The following is a 19,389-nucleotide window of genomic DNA, read 5'->3' on the forward strand; positions in this document are numbered from 1 at the left end:
ACTTTCCATATAGCTAAAAGGTGTAAATATAGTAGTTATTTATATACAGGGTGTTCGGAAAGTCACTGTGCAGTTTTGTAATCATATTTTATTCAGTCTATTTTGAGCCAGCAACTGATATCAGTGTTTAGAAACAAAAGAAGGATCCAGGCCTGTATTGATGCCAACGGGGGTCACTTTCAACATTATTTATAATTGTCATTTATATTTATCTCCTGTGTTCTATATTGAAACATGTCTGTTAATAAATATATAAGTGCACAGTGACTTTCCGAACACCCTGTATTTTACATGTATGTACATAACATGGTTTGTTGATCACCACGCATAATACTTGTCATACGTGCAATACCACTGTGAGTGGTAACATTGTGGCAGTGATGTCAAAAGTAATATAGCCATCCAATCCAGAGGTTGTCACTGTTTCTCGATAAGCATCATGCACCAACTGCATATTAAATTAAATTTTCAAATAGATCAGTATTACTATTATACAGGCTTATGTCCACAATGAATATAAAAAACTTGTAAACAAGAATATGGAAAATTATTAATTTAAAAAAGTAGTTATGGAGATCTTAAAAAAATACAGAAACAAGATAGGTAAGCAACTTAGTGAAAATGCAATTTCAAGAGAAAGAAAAACAAGCTTAAAGTTTTAGACAGTAATGACATTATTTTCTATTTTGACTGCTAAATATTACAGGTTTTAGACATGAAAGTTCTTGTTTGGCAGTCTAATATTTTGGAGCTTTCCCAAAGTTTTATATATTTTTTAATAGTACCAGAATCGTGGGAACTTTAATATTACACTTAATTTTTATTTTTAGCAAAATGAGCAGAAAAAGACTTAAGTTGTTATTCTAATAAGTATTAAAGTATAAAAATTGCAGAATATGCTGGAAAACAGTAACAGTTCAGTGCTGCTAAATGACTGATTTTAAGTTTTCTAATTGCTATGTTGTAAAAAATGTGAGAGTATTATGTTTTAGTTTATTTTCAAGTAATCACTGGTCTTCAAACTGTGGAAGTATAACTGATGTAGTCTTATCCATATTGTTAATTTCTTGTTTAGAATTGTACATTTCCATTAAAATACATTGTAGTTTATTTTAACTTCAATATCAGCTTACTACTAGAATTACGTAAATTTTGCATATTATAGAAAGATTACGTATTTTCGATGGTTGAAATGTTTCATGCACATAAAGCAATGGTTCTGTTGAATTGATACTGATAAAAAAATTTTTTTTTTTTGAAAACATTTATGACAGAAAAGAGTGTACATAGATCATGTATTTATACCATATGCTATGTTGTGCATCAGTTGGGACAAGTGTTTATGGTATTATCATCTTTTGTTATTTATCTGCAATAATCACATATTTACAGATACAGCAGTTGCTTGCATGTGTAGAACTTCTTTTTGTATTACAGAGACCACACAAAGCAACTCAAGAAGAAATGACAAAATACCACAGTGATGATTACATCCGTTTTCTTCGTAGCATAAGGCCAGATAACATGTCAGAATATAATAAACAAATGCAAAGATGTAAGTTGAAGGTCTTTCACATAACATATTTATTTTAAGTTCTTATGACAATTAAAATCTAAAGATAAGCACACTTTATCAATATCATTTAAGAATTAATATTGCAAATAATAATTTTAATGTTTAACACTATGCATACAATAGGGACAAAGTGCAAGTGTCTTGTTTGTTTGTATTTTACATAATTACATTCAAAATTTAATCAAATAACTTTCCCATCAACATATGTCAAAAGTTTAGTTTCAAAATCCAATTTATCATTCCAATTTTCATGTTAGCTAAGTTTTAATTTCCAAAAGAAACATTCAAAGAAATTATGAATTCTTTCTTTACTGTGTCATGAGACATATATTTGTGATCTGACTTGCTTATATTAGTTTTATTTCTACTTTAAACAATTGTTTAGATGGCTAACTTATCAAAACATATTTGCAAGATAGAATATAAATTTGGAACCTCTCATCTTGTTTGTTATTATATCTCAGTAAAACATCATTGTTACTTTTACCTGCATGTTTATCCTCATTTTCATTGTTTGCATTTTTTTCTTTTATGAATAGCTTAAACATAATTTTTTAACATACAAGTGATCTTAATAAGAAAGCACTTTTAGTATGTGTGATATATATAATGTTGGCTGTAAATTCTATAATTCCAAATTTACTTAATAATTTCTATACAGGGTCTGTCAATGTGACCAACTCTGCAATCATAAAGTAACCATCAGAGTTTCTTTATTGTAAATTTTAATATCTTTTGTGTTTCTTCATAACATATGTCAAGTTTCAGTAAACATTACAAGTCTTTTGTATTAAAAAAATGAGATTTTTTAAACAAGTATTTCAACTAAAAATTTGTCCATAAATATAAGTTATTTTCATGTTTATATTAAAAGTACTTTTTTTCATCTGAAAGTTTTGAAATGTTTTTTGCATTATGTATAAAATCTCAGATAAATATTCATTGGGTTTTTTAGTAAAACTGTATTTGATTTTACCAACCTTGTAATCACAGTAAATATACAAAATAAATCTAGATTACTTTTTTTTCTATCAAGAATAACTCTACATTCTAATATGAAATGTATAATTGTTTGTCCTAAATAACTTAAGTTCGTTAGTCTACATCTACTTATACTGTTCTGTTTGCTCTTTGAACTGTCTAGCTAATAATCCTGCCATACAAGTTGTAAATCGGTATCTCAGGACGGGTGGTATGGGTATTAACATTTTTACCAAAATAAAGCGGAGAACATTCCGAGCAGGAGACAACTTCAACAGCAATTCAACAATTACATTGACAACCAACAACCTATCTTTCCAGGTAGAACTGAAAACATATATTTCCCCAAAATACCTCAAAACAGTATCTTAAAAACAACTTTTTCAAAGAATTTTCACAAAACCATCAACATAATTTTACAGAAAACTAAAAAACAACCTCGCACAAAAATATATCAATTCTATAAAACAACCTAATACAAAACAAGAACATCAAAATTCTAGAAGCAAATAAACGGTAGTAATAGTCATAATGAACACGAAAGAACACATTCAAAAAATGAACATCTTGTCAGATACAAATTGAAACTAACAAAAAGAAACAAAAACATTGAAAACTAATTAAACAAAATCGTACTCCAAATGAAAAAAACAAAACAACATAAACTCAGTAAACCTTTATTTTTAACTACCCAGGACTGACTTGCACACCACAGCTCTGATGCACTCACAAACCTTATTATCCACTATGACCCATAATATTGATCTATGAATCATTTAACTATAACCTTGGTAAATATATAGTGTGGGCATTTTTCTAAATATGTAACATCAGCCAGCTCCTTTTTTAAAGATTTTTTTAAAATTTGAAGTCAATTCTTAATCAACTAAATCATGAAACCTTAATGGCCAGTTTTGATGCAATCTCTCTCCACAAAAGTCTCAACCACTGAAGCCTGCAAGATAGCTTTAGAACTTTGTATCCAAGAACCCAAGCCATTGATACACACCCACAGCAACCAATTACCAACCTTTATAGAATTCACTACCACCAAAACTACCTGCAAGTAAGTGGCCTAAGTATGAGCAATCCTGTGTCACCAGTTTCAGCCAACATTTTTATGACACAGGTTGAATCTCAAGCAATCAATTCAGCCTTACACTCACCACTATACTGGTACAGGTATGTTGACGATACAATTGCAGGATTCCTTTCTACTGAACACACACTTATTGTTTTTCAAGCACATTAACTCTGCACCCCAACATTAAGTACACCTGTGAAAAGGAAAAAACTAATCAACTAGAATTTCTCAACCTCAAGATCACAAGAACTGATATGTAATTCTAAATTGAAATCCATTGAAAAATACTTTTATGCCAATCAAATGTTAGGTAACATTTGGGAACAGTGGATAAAGTATATGAATGTATCTGTTACACATAAGAAAATACATAATTGAACTGTGTAGAAGATGATGATAAAAGTTTTAGAAAATTATTGTAAGTCTGAGATACAATTGGACTTATTTTATGTAATGGTAAAGTGCAATTATCAAGAAAGTGTCTTGCCAAGTAATAGCAATATTGAGATTTATAAGTAAATAATTAAACAGTACTTGATAAAGGTTTCGGTTATAACCAACATACATTGTGTGGTAATGATGATTCATCTGTAAACAGAAACTTACTATAACCAACATACATTGTGTGATAATGATGATTCAGCTGTAAACAGAAACTTACTATAACCAACATACATTGTGTGGTAATGATGATTCAGCTGTAAACAGAAACTTACTATAACCAACATACATTGTGTGGTAATGATGATTCAGCTGTAAACAGAAACTTACTATAACCAACATACATTGTGTGGTAATGATGATTCAGCTGTAAACAGAAACTTACTATAACCAACATACATTGTGTGGTAATGATGATTCAGCTGTAAACAGAAACTTACTATAACCAACATACATTGTGTGGTAATGATGATTCAGCTGTAAACAGAAACTTACTATAACCAACATACATTGTGTGATAATGATGATTCAGCTGTAAACAGAAACTTACTATAACCAACATACATTGTGTGGTAATGATGATTCAGCTGTAAACAGAAACTTACTATAACCAACATACATTGTGTGATAATGATGATTCAGCTGTAAACAGAAACTTACTATAACCAACATACATTGTGTGATAATGATGATTCAGCTGTAAACAGAAACTTACTATCCTTATTTTTAAACAAAAAATTAACTCTTTACCAATTCATTTGTAATTCAAACAAAAGGATAATTAAAAACTACTTGTGGCTTTATAGATCCAGTTACAGGAAGAAATATATACACGACTTAAAGTAGTATTCTCAGTGCACTAGTAGTATCTTTTTCTGGGGACAAGCAGTTTGAAATAATTGTTAGTGACTTAAGTTGTTATTACTCCTTAGGAGATTTTTAAGGTATGGAATAAGCTTTTAAAAGTAAAGTAAAAGAGGTAATTCCTTCCAAAAGAAAAAAAACAACAACAACAAACAAACACCAGTAGGTAGTTTGAAATTGAAAGGAACTAACTTTCTACAAAGAACATACAAGTTTTCCAAGTAAAATGGGAGCTTTTAACTCTTTCCAAAGAGTTATTTACAAAATGCTAAAAGAAGCTTTGTCTCCTCTCTCTCTCATTTTAAGAAACATACCAAATGACAGCTGAAAATAATAATTTTCTAAACAAATTAGATCCTAACATTTCCTTAAGAAAACAAAACAGATTACTGCTAAGATGATATGTACAGATAGGTTAACTTTCTGAATGAAAGTGATTAATGTCTGTTGACTGATTAAAATAGTTTTCTTAATGAAGTTAGAAGATACTGACATTGCAAAATCTCCTTGATTGGTATTAGAGCTTGAAATACTTTTCCTAGTGAAATAAAAATGAATTCAAAGTGGTGCATTCAGACTGTTTAAATGAAGTAAGATGCTATAGGTTTTAAAGGAGCAAAAAAATACCTTAACAGCTTGAAATAGTTTTTCCAAATGAAGTAAAAGGCTGTAATTCCTTCAAAGGAGACACAAACAGCTTTAAATTGCTTTCCTAGTGAACTAAAAAGCTTCTGTTTTGAAGAAGACACCTCTTTACATTTTTTGTGAAGGGGCTTTTATTCTTTAGGAAGTGCAGTACACTTCTAACTGAACAAATATGGCTCAAGTTTCTAGCAAAAGTTCCCTACTTGACAATTACGGAAACTTAGCACCACTGAAATAGTTTCTTGTCCTCAAATACACACCAAACCAAAGTAGGGTAATAACAAAATAAATGACCAAATTGCCAAGATATATGTATATTGTTTAATTACTACCTAATTGGGTTTAATGACTCCATGTTGAACTTCAGTATATAACGTCTTAATGTTAGGAACTCTCTTCTGACCAAAGTACAAACCCAGGGCTCTCAGTTGACATAAAGCAGCAGAACTTAAGTCCAAGCAGGTAGTTTCCATGCTGAACCTTGCTCTAGATTGTTATATTTGAATCTTATAATCTGAGATTATTTTTTCTACACTGAAAAAAATGTTTCAGTGTACTTATTGTATTAAAATATTGTCCATCATGCAAAATGTTTAAATGTTTGATATTGTAAATGAGAAATGTATTTTTGAATGATAAGTTTCTTTGCAGTTAATGTAGGTGAAGACTGCCCAGTATTTGATGGATTGTATGAATTCTGTCAGTTGTCTACAGGGGGATCAGTTGGTAAGTTTTAAAACCTTTTTTTTGTGTACCCTGTATTTGGTCTTTCCATTTGCATTTTGTAAATATATTGGGATTTTTAGTTCTGATATAACATTGGAGAAGTTTTACATGTATGATTATTATATCTTAACCTGTGAATATGAGTGCATATCTGTCTATTAATTTCAAAATTTAAGTGAAAGTTATAATTCTAACTCTTATTTCAACAGTTTTAAATTCAGAAATATTTTAGAGTTGATGCTTTATCAGTTTTAACATTTAGCATAGTTTTTAGGAAATGTAAAACTGCTGCTTTGTGTAACTCTAAGAAAAAGTCTTGCTTGTAAATATTATGTCAGTTTCTTTTTTTATTCAGTTTTTCTGCCCATGTCATAGTGTGTGTATTTTTTAAGAAGCTATTATCCATTGAGGTTAATATTATCTCTTTTGATATGATCTTTCTAAGTGTGCATTAAAGATCTGAAGTACCTTTTAATGTTAATAAGTTAATATTAGAAAATAAATACAAATTATATTGAGTACAAGATGTTTAGTTTCTCTTAAACAGCTCTACTGTTATGTAAGTAGTAGTACTTTCATTCATAAAATCTAATTTCGATTTGCCTTCAAAATCATTTTTAAAATTAGTCCAATCTTGTATGCAAGACTAAGTGATGAAAATACTGAAGTAAAATGGTCTTTCAAATAAATATTTTGATTTTGGAAAAAATGGTAAATACAAAAATGTGATAATGTCTTTTTCAAATCTGTTTCAGGATCAAAAATTAAATCCAGTAGTTAATAAGACCAACTAGCTTTAAACATTAATGATCTGGTGGCTTTTTATTGTTATTTTCAGAAACTTGAAGATGTTCGAAATATTATAATTTTTTGTGCGTGTGTGTGTGGAATTAGGTACTTGCTTATCACTCAGTTTCTTTATAAGGATAATCACTTTCAAGAATTTAACACATGAACATTTTTTGTTTGTATGTTTGATTATTATAGTCATCCTATAATCACCCAACTCTACATATGAATATTTATAACATTGCCTCACATTAAAGTGTTTTGAATCATTTTAATAAGAAAGAGTTATCCTGACTTTAATAGAAAGGCAGGAACTATCAATAGTTATGAGCTTCTTCAATTAGGAGCAGGATTCACCTTAGTTTGTGATACTTTAACAAATGTAATGAATATTATGTAATATAATTAACCATCACTCTTAGATTGTCTGAGATTATACCTGATTTTGGTACTTAATTAACATTATGTTGTGATCTATTGCTTGTGTGCAGCATTTTGAAATATGGCAAACTACTTTCAAAACATACCATCCACTGACAATATAGTTATGGCTATTCCCCAGTTTTAGCATTGCCTGTCTAAACGTTGGGCTTGTATGCTTTAGTATTTTATACTCCATGTAAATGCTTTTGGAAATATTTGATTTACAAATCTCTCCACCTACATCAATGCACCCTCTGTCCTGGCACTGTATAAACACCTCATCCAGATAATGTAATCACCTTTTCTTGACAAACACATTGTTTTCTCTGACAAAGTGCTGTGCCTAGTTCCATTTATAGATTGCTAATTTCATGTCTTCTTGTAGATTTTTATATAACTATAATTTACTTGTAATAATATTGGAAGGTGAAGATATGCATTCAGCATTGGAGGGTGTTTTTTTCTGGAGCCTCTGAAATTTCCTTTTGTAGATTCTGGTCACTCTGAAGAGAATTGGATTGTTTTCGTGATACCTTTCTTTACTGAGTTGGTTTCTCATGAGTCTAGTGTGGTTCAAACTCCTTTTCTACAATTTGTCACTTAGGTTTTGGGCTTTCCTCTGTTCTTTTGAGTCAACTCCTCATTTGTGGGTAGGCGGGGAGGACTGTTTAGTTTTCATCTTGCATGTGGTATTCATACTGAGAGATTTACTGATTTTTTACGTGATTGGAAAGACAGATCTTGCACTCTCTTTTATCTGTTTGCATATATTGGTTTTCTACCTCCTGGTGGACATATATTTTGATTCAACAGACTAAAAATGTTTTTTTTTGAACATGTATGGTTCCACAATGGTTCATGTTATCAATTTTAACAAATCACATTTTTTTATTTGTTTGATCTTCATTCTTGCTCCACAGTGTTTCTTCCCCTTTCAGTCCTTTAGTGGTCCTTGCATCTACTTGTGGATGAGTGAAGTCTTCTACTGACTTCTGTCTTTGTTGGATTGACTGCTTCTCTTCCTTCTGTATATTATATGTGGCTTTTTTTCTTTACTTGATGTTTGTTGGTGTCCTAGAAACATTTGTATCAAGAACTGACATCACCCTTCTGCTTTTTTTACCTCTATATATTAGTTGAACCTAGCAGCTGACTAGATTCAGACCTCAGTTTTACAACCCTTCCATTCAGACCAACTGATGTCAACAGCTTTTGTATCTTTCTAGGTGGGTGGGCAGGTCAGAGTGAGTTAGTTATTGATGGACACCTTGTATTCCTTCACTAAAATTCCATGGGTGCTTCAAGTTCTGGTGTTGAAGTTGCTCTCTCATTCAATTCTCCATCTACATTATCATCCTTATCTCTTATATTCTAACCCCCACCTAAACAGTCAGGTTTTGTTTCATGGTCATTAGAGATACTGGTTCTGGAGATGGTAGTTACAGTTGATCCTGTTCTTTTGGGTTATTCCTGTTTCCATATTGTGCCTGGGACAAGGGGAAGTTGACAGATTATTATTGTTTTTTTTTATCCTCCCAGGCCCTGAATGGCATTTTCTTTCCCATCTCATATTGGTATTCTTCACCAGGTCTGTGAATGCACAAATTTGAGGTGGCCAAGGCATATCTCTCTATTCTTATAGCAAATTCATTTTGCCTTTAGCTACACGTCACACACAAAGATTTGGTTCTACTTTTCAGAAATCTAGCCTTTGGTTTAGCATCAGCACCACATGTTTTCTACTGGATTGTACCAGTTTACACCATGTTTTAATCCTGGCTCAACCATCCACCTCCAGGCTATGAAATAGATTTCAGGCTCTTGCTTACAGGAATAGTTGTCTCTTTGCATTTGTAGGCTTCTCTCAAATCTGATTTTTTTTTTTTGGAGGGGGAGTGAGGGCACATGCTATCCTTTCAATAGTTCCAGGGCAGCAAATGGATCTGAAACTTCCATCCACTGGATCTTCCAATCTTTTGCATCAGGAGCAATATTTTCATTTTTGAGTGGTTGTTGATTTAGATCAACCCTTCTGTGACAGTATATCTGCATGTTTGTGTGTACAAATGTCTACCAACCCTCAGTCCTGAGTGTATCTCTAAATGTTACTTCTCTTCAGGGATGAAGAGAGCATCTTACAGGTTAGGTAATCCAGGATGTAGGAATGAAGGGCATTTTCATTCTGCATCAGTAATTTAGATCCTGCTATCTAACAGGCAGTTGTGCAAGGTGTAGATATCTTGTATGGGAATCTGTTCATGAGACTTTTCATCAATTCTCTATTGGTTTTTTCATTTTACTGTCATGGAGACAAGTATTCTTAGGGCTGTTGCTTTTGAAATGATTTTTTTTTTTCTACTGGGTTTATTCCAATCATATCCAACCCTTGGCATGATGATGTTTTTAACAAATTGTCAATCTCAGCCCTCACTCTATCCTGACCAAATGGATTCTCTGTTGTGAGGTTTTACCACTTACTGATACTCTCAGCTACAAGCTTTGGAGTCTGTAGTACCTCATTCTCAAGCTTAAGTGGTAGGTGCATTCAGTCCTGATTGTATGGGATTGTGTATCTGTCTTTCTTCCAGTTCATCTGTTACTCAGATTTCTGGCTATGTTTTGATCCTCTATCTATGAGATGCTGCTAGCACCAGATTAGCTGGCCTAACTATGATTTCCTCTTCTACACTATTTTCAATTAAGTCTACCTCTTCATCTTTCACTTTGACAATCTTTATTTCAATCCCACATCCTACACCCAGACATTTCCTAGCTCATTGGAGTTTGACATACACAGTTTCCTGGGGTATGTTTCACAAGGAGTTTGTACCGACTTTACCAAATGTTTCCACCATATTTTGTTTGACCTTATTTTCTCCTAGGTCTGGTTTTTTCTCTTGTTGTTTAGGTTACATAAATTTTTCCAACTATTCTTAATTATTTTAAACATCTTAAGGTTTTGAAATTCTCAGTGCTGTCCACCATTATTTCAAAATATCTTTTTAAATTACCTAATCATAATATTAGGGTGGAATTATAACATGCCTTGTTTCAACCATTTGATCCTTAAGCCTCGTGTATTGTATGTCACATTTCCCTTAATGGGAAATTTTGTTACTGCTGACATACTGATGGCATAGATTGGACTTGGCATGCTTGTAGAACTTATTTCTCCTCTTAGGTTCTGCCATACCCTGATAGGCCCTTTCTTTTTAAATATTGCAACCAGGGAAAGGGATATATCTCTTTCCACAATCTTTTGCTATCTATTTTTCACTTCTACAATCAGTTGTTTTGTGGACTTTACAGGTGAGGAATCTTCTGAGTTGTGTATCATCAGATTCAGCAGATTTGTTTTTTTTGTTGCACATTTCATTTATCAATTGGGGGCACATTTTCTGGGGGTTGGTATTTGGATTTCTTTTGATGCTTTTGTCTTGCATTCTTCACATTATCTGGTAGTTTTTATTCTGTGGGTTTTTCACTAACCCCAAAGGCCATTTTAACAACAACTACTAGTTTATAAGAAGGAAGGTGTACTTTTGTCATCATCTTATCTTTCTGCTTTCCCAGGGTTCATTACATCTTGCTTTCACCTCATCCCTCTCTGCAGAGAGTGTTGCCCATACAGGTGTATGTTTAGCAATCTCGTTTCACACTAGAAACCAAGTTGACTTCTTAATGCTGGTTGCAACAGGCTCTGTATAAATGAGATGTTCCATAAGACCATTTAGATGCTTAACAGATAGTGTTGCCATATTATCATGGACCACCACTCATAGATTATTATAAGTAAAGCTAAATGAGATTCTTCTTGCTCCTGCCAATTGTCAGATTGAATAAATTGGGATTTGTTTGCTTTAAAATAAATCAGTGGAATTTTGTTCACCTATTACATTGTTTCTAGAGCTCTGTTCCTCTAGGCTTTCCAGTGCATACTGGGGTGGTGGACAGAGGCTTTTCTTCCAGAGTATGTTCTTTCACTCTTGTAAAAGAGGGCAAAGAAAAGAGCTTTCTTACTCAAGCCCTTGAATGTCTTTCCCATGTGTCAGTTGGAAGGGTGCCAGGCCTTCTCAGGAGCCTACTCATAATACTGGTTTATATTTGAGGCTTTGCTATCCAGTTTTGGTGTGCAGAATGCTTTTTTTTTTTTTATCAATGTCAGTTTAGTATACTGTTCATAGAAGAATTCCACTATTTCTTCATAATTCAGAATGTGAAGTGGTCCCATTGTGGGTCCTCAGTTGAGTACAGTGTTCTATGCTCTCTCCATAATTCAGGGAGAAAAAATGTTTTTTACTCACTCTGTTGGAGATTAAGGATGAATTTTTATAATTTCAGACCAGATGACTATTTTTTCTTGAGGTTGAGTAAGGCATACACTAGCTTGTCCTTCTGAGTCTGGGGTATTGTGTCTCAAATGACTTCAGGGTGAATAGAAAGTTTATTCACACCTATGTTGCTTATTTTCTCATTGTGGTTCTGGTAGTTTGGAAGGCTTGACTCCTTATCTCTCTCTATATATATATATAAAATTGCTATCTAAATGCCCTAGCCAACCATGAGTAGTGGAACCTTGGCTGTTTGGTTGGGACTGGCCTATAGCAATAATCACTCATGTACTATTTCCACCCTTGATGCAAGAAGGATACTATGAGTGAAGAGCATATCTGTTTTGAATGTAGTACAGTTCTCCTTTTCAGGTACCACTATTTTGGTAGACCCTAGATCTGTGCAGATATTTTCTGTATGGATAATGTCCTCTCCAACCCCTCCACTTTCTCAGTGTGGGATTTTAGCTGTAGTAATACATTTTCCACCATTCCTCTCCCCTAAGTGCCAGTGTTAGTGAGTTGAATGGTGTAAATCTTGAAAAAGTGATTATGTGAGTGAGGTATTTACATACACTGCCAGGATAATGTGTGCACTGTTGTGGGTGGAGAGATTTGCAAATCAGTTTGAGCATTTAAGTGGGGTATAAAAGACTGGATCATGTAAGACCAATGCTTAGATAGGCAAAGCCAACATCAAGGAATAGCCATAGTGATAGTGTCAGTAGAGGTAAGTATTATTGGAAATACATTTTCAATTTAGGCAAATGCTAACTTATTAAACACCATTGTGTTATTTTATATAATAAATTTTGTATACGGATCTGTAGTTCTTAATTAGTTGGAGTCTTGTGAGTAACGTTCTGAGAGCTGCTACCTTGTGAATGTAACATCATGAGAAATGGTGTTACGTATAATTAAAATGATGTAAAGTGGTGACCTATGATTATAAACTAACATTATGTGATATGGTGACCCATAATGTTTTATGTGCATTGTTTGTCTCTGATATGAAATTAAGATTATGTGGTGTGTGATCTATAATTCTTAAATAACCTTATGAGATGGTGTTTTCTATGTATAAAGCTAACAGTATGTGATTTGGTAATCCTTAACTCTTCATTAACATTGTGTGAACTGTTGTCTTGTGTATGACTAACATTGTGATCTAGAGACCTATAATTCTTCATTGATATTTTCTAAGGTGAAATAATTAATTTACATTGTAATTTAGTAACTATTGTTTTATAATAGTGACTTACTGTTTGTAAATAGCAAGTTTGATGTGATAATCTATCAATAACTGTCATTACTTCAAGTGATAACTTTGTGTATGTAACCAATATTTTGTGATGTGACTTTCTATATTTAACCACAATAATGCAATGTGATGACTCATATGTAATTATTACTACATAGTTTGCAAACACACACGAGGTAATGTATGTGATGACAGTTGTACAGCAGATTATTCCTGATTAGCTTACTAGTAAACTATAGTTGTTTGGATCATGTAATTTATTCTTAATAGCAGTTACTGCCTATAGTTTAGCTCTAGTAATTTTAAAATTATAGACTTGTGTGGGAGTGTTAATTCTGGTGTGACATATTTATCATTAATCTATCATAAGAACACTTTCACTCAAAATCACAGGAGAGGCGTGAAATCTTAGGTTCTGTATCAAGCCTCTGAATGTCACTGTTTTCCAGAAACTTCTTGTTTAAATAAGAAATACTGAAAAAAGTTATAAAAAGCATTTAAATTATTTAGAGCTACATTTCAAAATGACTTAAGTTTAAATTATAATTATATTTGAAATTGTCTTTTCTTGTTTTCAGTGCTAAAAGGCAGGTATTTTCTTATGTTTAGAATTAAATAATTTTTAATTTGAACCAACTTGATGTAATATTAAAAGTAAATATGAAGATAGAATAAACATTTTGTTGTTAAAAACATACATTTGGTTTTTATGAACTAGTTTACTTGTTAGTATTAACTTGACCAATGCAGTTATTCTTCCAAAGAAACTCAGTACAGGTTTTCTATTTGCAGCTGGAGCAGTTAAACTTAACAAACAAGCTGCAGATATTGCTATTAACTGGGCTGGGGGTCTTCACCATGCTAAAAAATCAGAAGCATCTGGATTTTGCTATGTAAATGACATAGTTCTTGCCATTCTGGAACTTCTTAAGTGAGTACATTTTTAGCTGCATCACCATATTTCCTTCTGTCCAAGTCCTTGTCCTTGCTGCAAATGTCTTCTGCATCTCAAATCAGGCATTCCTTCAGTATTTTCCAGTAACTCTACATTTTCAGCAATCTTCTGAACCTCCTTAATTTTTGATTCACTGTCTCTGTACTTCTCTTGCTTTTCTCCCTTTATCTTTCGCATCTTTATCTTCTTAGGTCCTGTCTTTTTCTCCCTGTTTTGCTTCAACTCCATTATCATAATTGTGTATTTGTTTGTTACACCAATTAGTACAGCATAAAAGCAGCTAATAATCTATATTTTAATAGCATGTGAATTTTAACTTCTTAATTTTATTAAGAAAATTCTGAATTTCTCTTAGTGTGAGAAATGCGACATTTTTTTTCTCAAGGCAGCCCCTTTTGTCTGATTTATTCACCACTCACACCATGTATAATTTTTATAGCAATCTTGTTTGGTTACAGTACTATAAGATAGAAAGTCAGACTTCTCTTGCCACACTCACATGTCACATAATCTCTTCCAGAATTTGTGTGTTCTTAAAGCAAAGCCACATCGGGCTATCTGCTGAGTCCACTGAGGGGAATCGAACCTCTGATTTTAGCATTGTAAGTCCATAGACTTACTGATAAACTAGCAGGGGTCTCCAGAATTTATTAATAGTTTTCTCTGTTGTTTAATATTATACTATTTATAACCAATAGAAATCCAAGGTTTTTATCTATCAACTAATGTTGTTTTATGTTGTTGTCAGTTCCTCTTTTAGTACAAATTTTATTCCCACAGAAACATATAGACTAGCTTTATTGAATTTATATATGTTCTTATTGCGTAGTTAAAAAGCCAGAAAAACTGTACTAGTTATGAGACATTGGCTGCTTTTTGCATGTTATTCTATGTTCTTTGGTGCATTATTTAGTTAAATACAAATTACTTAATACACAGCTACTATTAATATAACAAATATACTGTTAAGTATTATTAACAGTCATGAGAGAGAGAGAGAAAAATGAATGCCTGGGTAAGTACACTTTTTTTTTTGTATTCTCTATTTGTTATAAAAGTAACTAAAATGTAAAAATAGAAAATTATTTAGGTTAGTTGAAGTTAGATTAAGTAAAATAAATAATAACCTAATAACAATAATAAATAAAAAAATTTTCACCAGGTGCTCATGAGAGTAGTTTGTGGGTAATGTAATTTGAAAATGTAACATGAGCCACATGTTCCCAAAGTCATTTACAACTTACAATGGTAGGAATTGTAAGTAGACACACTTCAAAGGGCAATAAAATTTAAGTATAGACAAAAATATATATATATTGTTACTGGTTTAGAGGTACTTAGAATAAGAAAATGTAGTTTTGTGTTACAATTTGAAGTCATTTGGGGGGGGTAATTTAGATTTATTTGGATTTTTTAAAAATAAATATGAGACCAGTCTAATTGACCAACCTTGTATAGAGATTGAGTACAGAAAATAACAGATAAATTATGAAGTTTTACTAAAAATAAACATTTGAAACATAGGCAGTTTGAGAATTTCTGAGATGAATAAAAGTATTTTTAATCTTAACATGAAAATAACATTGTACATGAATTATTCAAAACAAATGTGTAAAATGTTCAAGGATAAATCTGAAGAATAACTGTCAGAGCAAGAGATTAATGAAGGGGACTGGCAATGATGCAGTTTTTGTTATGCAAGTAGGGCTAACAATATAGGGGAGAGTAAATCAGAGTAGCTAACTAATGAGTTCAAGGAGTAGATAAAAGCATTTAAAGGTAAAAGCCATAAAATAATTGTGTGATGGATACTGCTAGGAATTAATTGTGGAAATGAAATTTTGAGTAGATCACGAGGGCTAAATGCTAGGCTGAAATGAATCGGTGAGGATGAGCAGGTTAGTTGGTTAGACTTGTGGGATGAGTTCAGTGGGAGGAGGGAACCTTTTGGAATAGATGGTTTAAACTTAAGTAGGAAATGGTCTGGCACATTTACAAGCAAGGAGTATTAACTCAGTTGTAAAGAAAGTTTTAAACTGAGACTAAATAGTGGTGAAGGCAAAGATAAACTAAATGAAACAAAATTGAGACATAGAGGAAAGAGTAGCATTGGAAATCAGTATAAACTAGTTAACTGTTACTATTGTAATGCCTTGAAGTATAAGAAATAAAATTAGATTTCAGAGCACTGATAGGAATAGAAGATTTTGTATAACAAGGGTAATGGAAACATGAAAAATTTAGACAATTTTGGGGACATAAATTTCTTTGCAATTCATGATTATTGGTTATTTAATAGGGACAGAGTGGTAAAGAGAATAGGAGGAGTCACTCTTTATATAAAGTTTGAGGTACATTCTCATGAAGTTGAGAACATTAAGGATAATGACAAGGAGATTGAATCCATTTGGGTGTCTGTTAGTGGATATCAAGAGAAAAAGCTTTTAGTAGGGATTTGTTATGGACAACCAGATGAAACTGGGAAAACAGTGAGATTAAGATTTGAGCTATTAATAAAACCATAATTATAGTCGATTTCAGATGTATTGATTGGGAAATGCTTTAGTCAAACCATGAGGTTAGAAAGGTTTCTCAAAAGTGTTCAAGATGGATTTCTTCAATTGATTAAGGGGCCTACTAGAAAGTGCTGTTTTAAATTTATTGTTGACTTTTGATACAGAAATGATTGAAAAGGTGGAATCTAGGGAATTCCTAGATACAAGTGATTATTGCTGTATTAGATTTGAAGCTAATTTAGGAGGGATGCAGTGCAAATTATATGTTGTGAATTGGACAGCTGAGTTATTTGGAGACACTGAGCAAATGTGGAAAATTTTTAAAGAAAATATTTTTCAGTATTCAAAAGAAATATATTCCTTACAGAAAGAAATGAGTACAATAAATAAAATTTAAAGAAAAGCATAACAAATTTAAGAAATTTAAATGGACTGGTATTAAAGAAGATTTATAAAGTTGTAAAATACAAGAAAGTTAGTCAAACAGGAAATTAAGACATGCAAAAGACTATGAAAACAAATTTGGCTGGAAACGTAAATATTAACAGTAAGGATTATCATTAGAGGTAAACAAAATGTTAAGGCAGGTATTAGGACCATTGAGTAATGATTAAGGTAGTCTTGTATTTGATTATTATGAAATGGCTAGGTTTATTAATTCTGCTTCTTCAGTTTTTACTATTGAAGACTTAAGCAGTATTTCTCATCTTGAGCAGTTGTCATATGAGGATAGATTACAATTGTTTTTTTTCTTGAGGATATGATTGAAGTGTTTAAAATTGTAAAAATAATTTAAAATGTTCATGCATCAACATTTTACATACTTAAGAGCAAGAATTATATAACTAGGGGACATAAATATAGTCTTAAGCAAGGTAGAAGCTGTCTTCAGTTAAGACAATTTTACTTTTCAAAAAGGGTGGTTGGCATATAGAATTGTTTGCCTTTGGATGCTGTTGAGGCAGTAAGTGTGATTAAGTTTAAAAAATATCTTGATAGATAAGTGAATGATAAGGACTGGTTTTAAATAAATTTTCATTTGAATTAGAGGATGTGACCGCCAAGATGGACCAGCAAGTCTCATGTTGTACCTAAATATTGTATGTTCTGTTAAAATAAATAATAATAATAATAATACTTTTTCATATGGTACATTCACAAGCAACTTGCAAGTAGGGACCCCCATTATGCATTTCGTTTGGGTAATATGATCTAAATTTGCCAAGTGATTTTCGACATGTGGTTGTAATATCAGTTACGTTGTTAAGAGCAATAAAAGAATAAAATTTAAGTTGAAATGTATGCTGTTATGAGTTTAAAACTCTTTAGGATAAGCAAATGTAATTTCATGTTAGAATTTGAAGTCATTCTGGTATATAAAAAGTGTAATTTGGATTTATTTCCTTTTTTTGTGTGTTGTATGTGTAGTTATGAGGTCAGTGAAATTTCTGACTTGCATAGAGTTAGAGTAGAGAAAATAATGGATAAAATATAAAGTTTTCTGAGTTATGCAAATGAGATTTGCAGTTTTTCAGATGAAAAAAGTATTTTTAATCTTAAAGTGAAAAATTACTTTTCACTTGGAGCAGTCAACAGTTTGACTCTATATATTCATGGAGAATTTTGTAATGAAAACCCTTTCTTAAAAATGATTGCTGAAAGCTTGTAAAGTTTTGTGAAGAGACACAAAACACAGAAACTATAGGATGAAAACTGTAAAGATCAATTTGGTGTCAATTTCAGGAATCAATCAAGCCCATAGTGAGACTTAAATTATAAAGGAAAACTGTTAAAACATTTTGGTAATTTGTGTATTGTACTAAGATCTAGACAATGTTGAAATAAGAAGTCAAACTTGTTAGGTGCCACTACATATGTGTTCTTCTTTGTTACATTGGTATCAACACTTGAATGTGTTTTGAAAATACTAAATAAAATCTACTGATTATATTTCATTTATAATATAACTATTAGGGTGGTATATTTGTTATTGTTGAAAGCTAATGAAAGATATAGATATTTATTGACCATTGTTACATGTTTTCCTTTTCAAGATATCATCAGAGAGTCCTGTACATAGATATTGATATTCATCATGGTGATGGAGTAGAAGAAGCTTTCTATACAACAGACAGAGTAATGACTGTATCTTTTCATAAATATGGAGAGTACTTCCCTGGAACAGGAGATCTTAGAGTAAGGTTGATTTATCTGTCATTTTTGTTTGCAGTTATATTTTTGTTTAATATTATTAAATACAATCTTTAAATAGGATATAGTTAAAATTATAATAAATTATTAAATATTATTATTTGCTTCTTTGCTTGTTATCATTTCCAAATTCAAATTACGTACCTTTTGGTTTGACTAGTGTTCCACAATAAATGTAAATTGTTTTAATCATTACAGATTTTGTTTACCATGCACTGTACAGTTGGATGCTTTAATCTGGGCTTTTTTGTCATGATTGTTGTATTGTAATGTTGCAGATGCCTTGGATGTTATTAATTATATGAAATGAAGTTGTGTAATCACTTCTACTTGGTATGTTTGTTATTGTGGCTGTAATATATGTTTATGGTCAGATCTTTCAATATTTCATGAATAAGAAAGGTGTATAGAACACTTGACTCATAATCTTTGAGTCACAGACTTGATTCCATTTACTAAACATTATGATTTGATATTCCATCCCATTATTTATTGATAAAAATAGCCGAACATTTGAAAATAGGTGGTGCTGACTAGCTGCCTTCCCTTTAATCTATCATTTTAAAGTTAGGGCAAGTAATCCTTA

General features: G+C 31.8%; 1 protein-coding gene across 2 annotated transcripts in view; it reads left to right on the forward strand.

Moving 5' to 3' along the window:
- HDAC1 (histone deacetylase 1) overlaps window positions 1–19,389 on the forward strand; it is a 47,030-nt gene that overhangs the window by 12,854 nt on the left and 14,787 nt on the right. For both annotated transcript variants that reach the window (XM_076473765.1, XM_076473766.1), the window contains exons 3-6: window positions 1,438–1,555; window positions 6,243–6,317; window positions 13,914–14,052; window positions 18,647–18,788. In XM_076473765.1, coding sequence (XP_076329880.1) covers window positions 1,438–1,555; window positions 6,243–6,317; window positions 13,914–14,052; window positions 18,647–18,788 — 474 coding nt within the window. The remainder of the gene's footprint in view (window positions 1–1,437; window positions 1,556–6,242; window positions 6,318–13,913; window positions 14,053–18,646; window positions 18,789–19,389) is intronic.

This window comes from Tachypleus tridentatus, chromosome 12 (genome assembly GCF_004210375.1).
Source record: "Tachypleus tridentatus isolate NWPU-2018 chromosome 12, ASM421037v1, whole genome shotgun sequence".
Classification (NCBI taxonomy): Eukaryota; Metazoa; Arthropoda; class Merostomata; order Xiphosura; family Limulidae; genus Tachypleus; species Tachypleus tridentatus.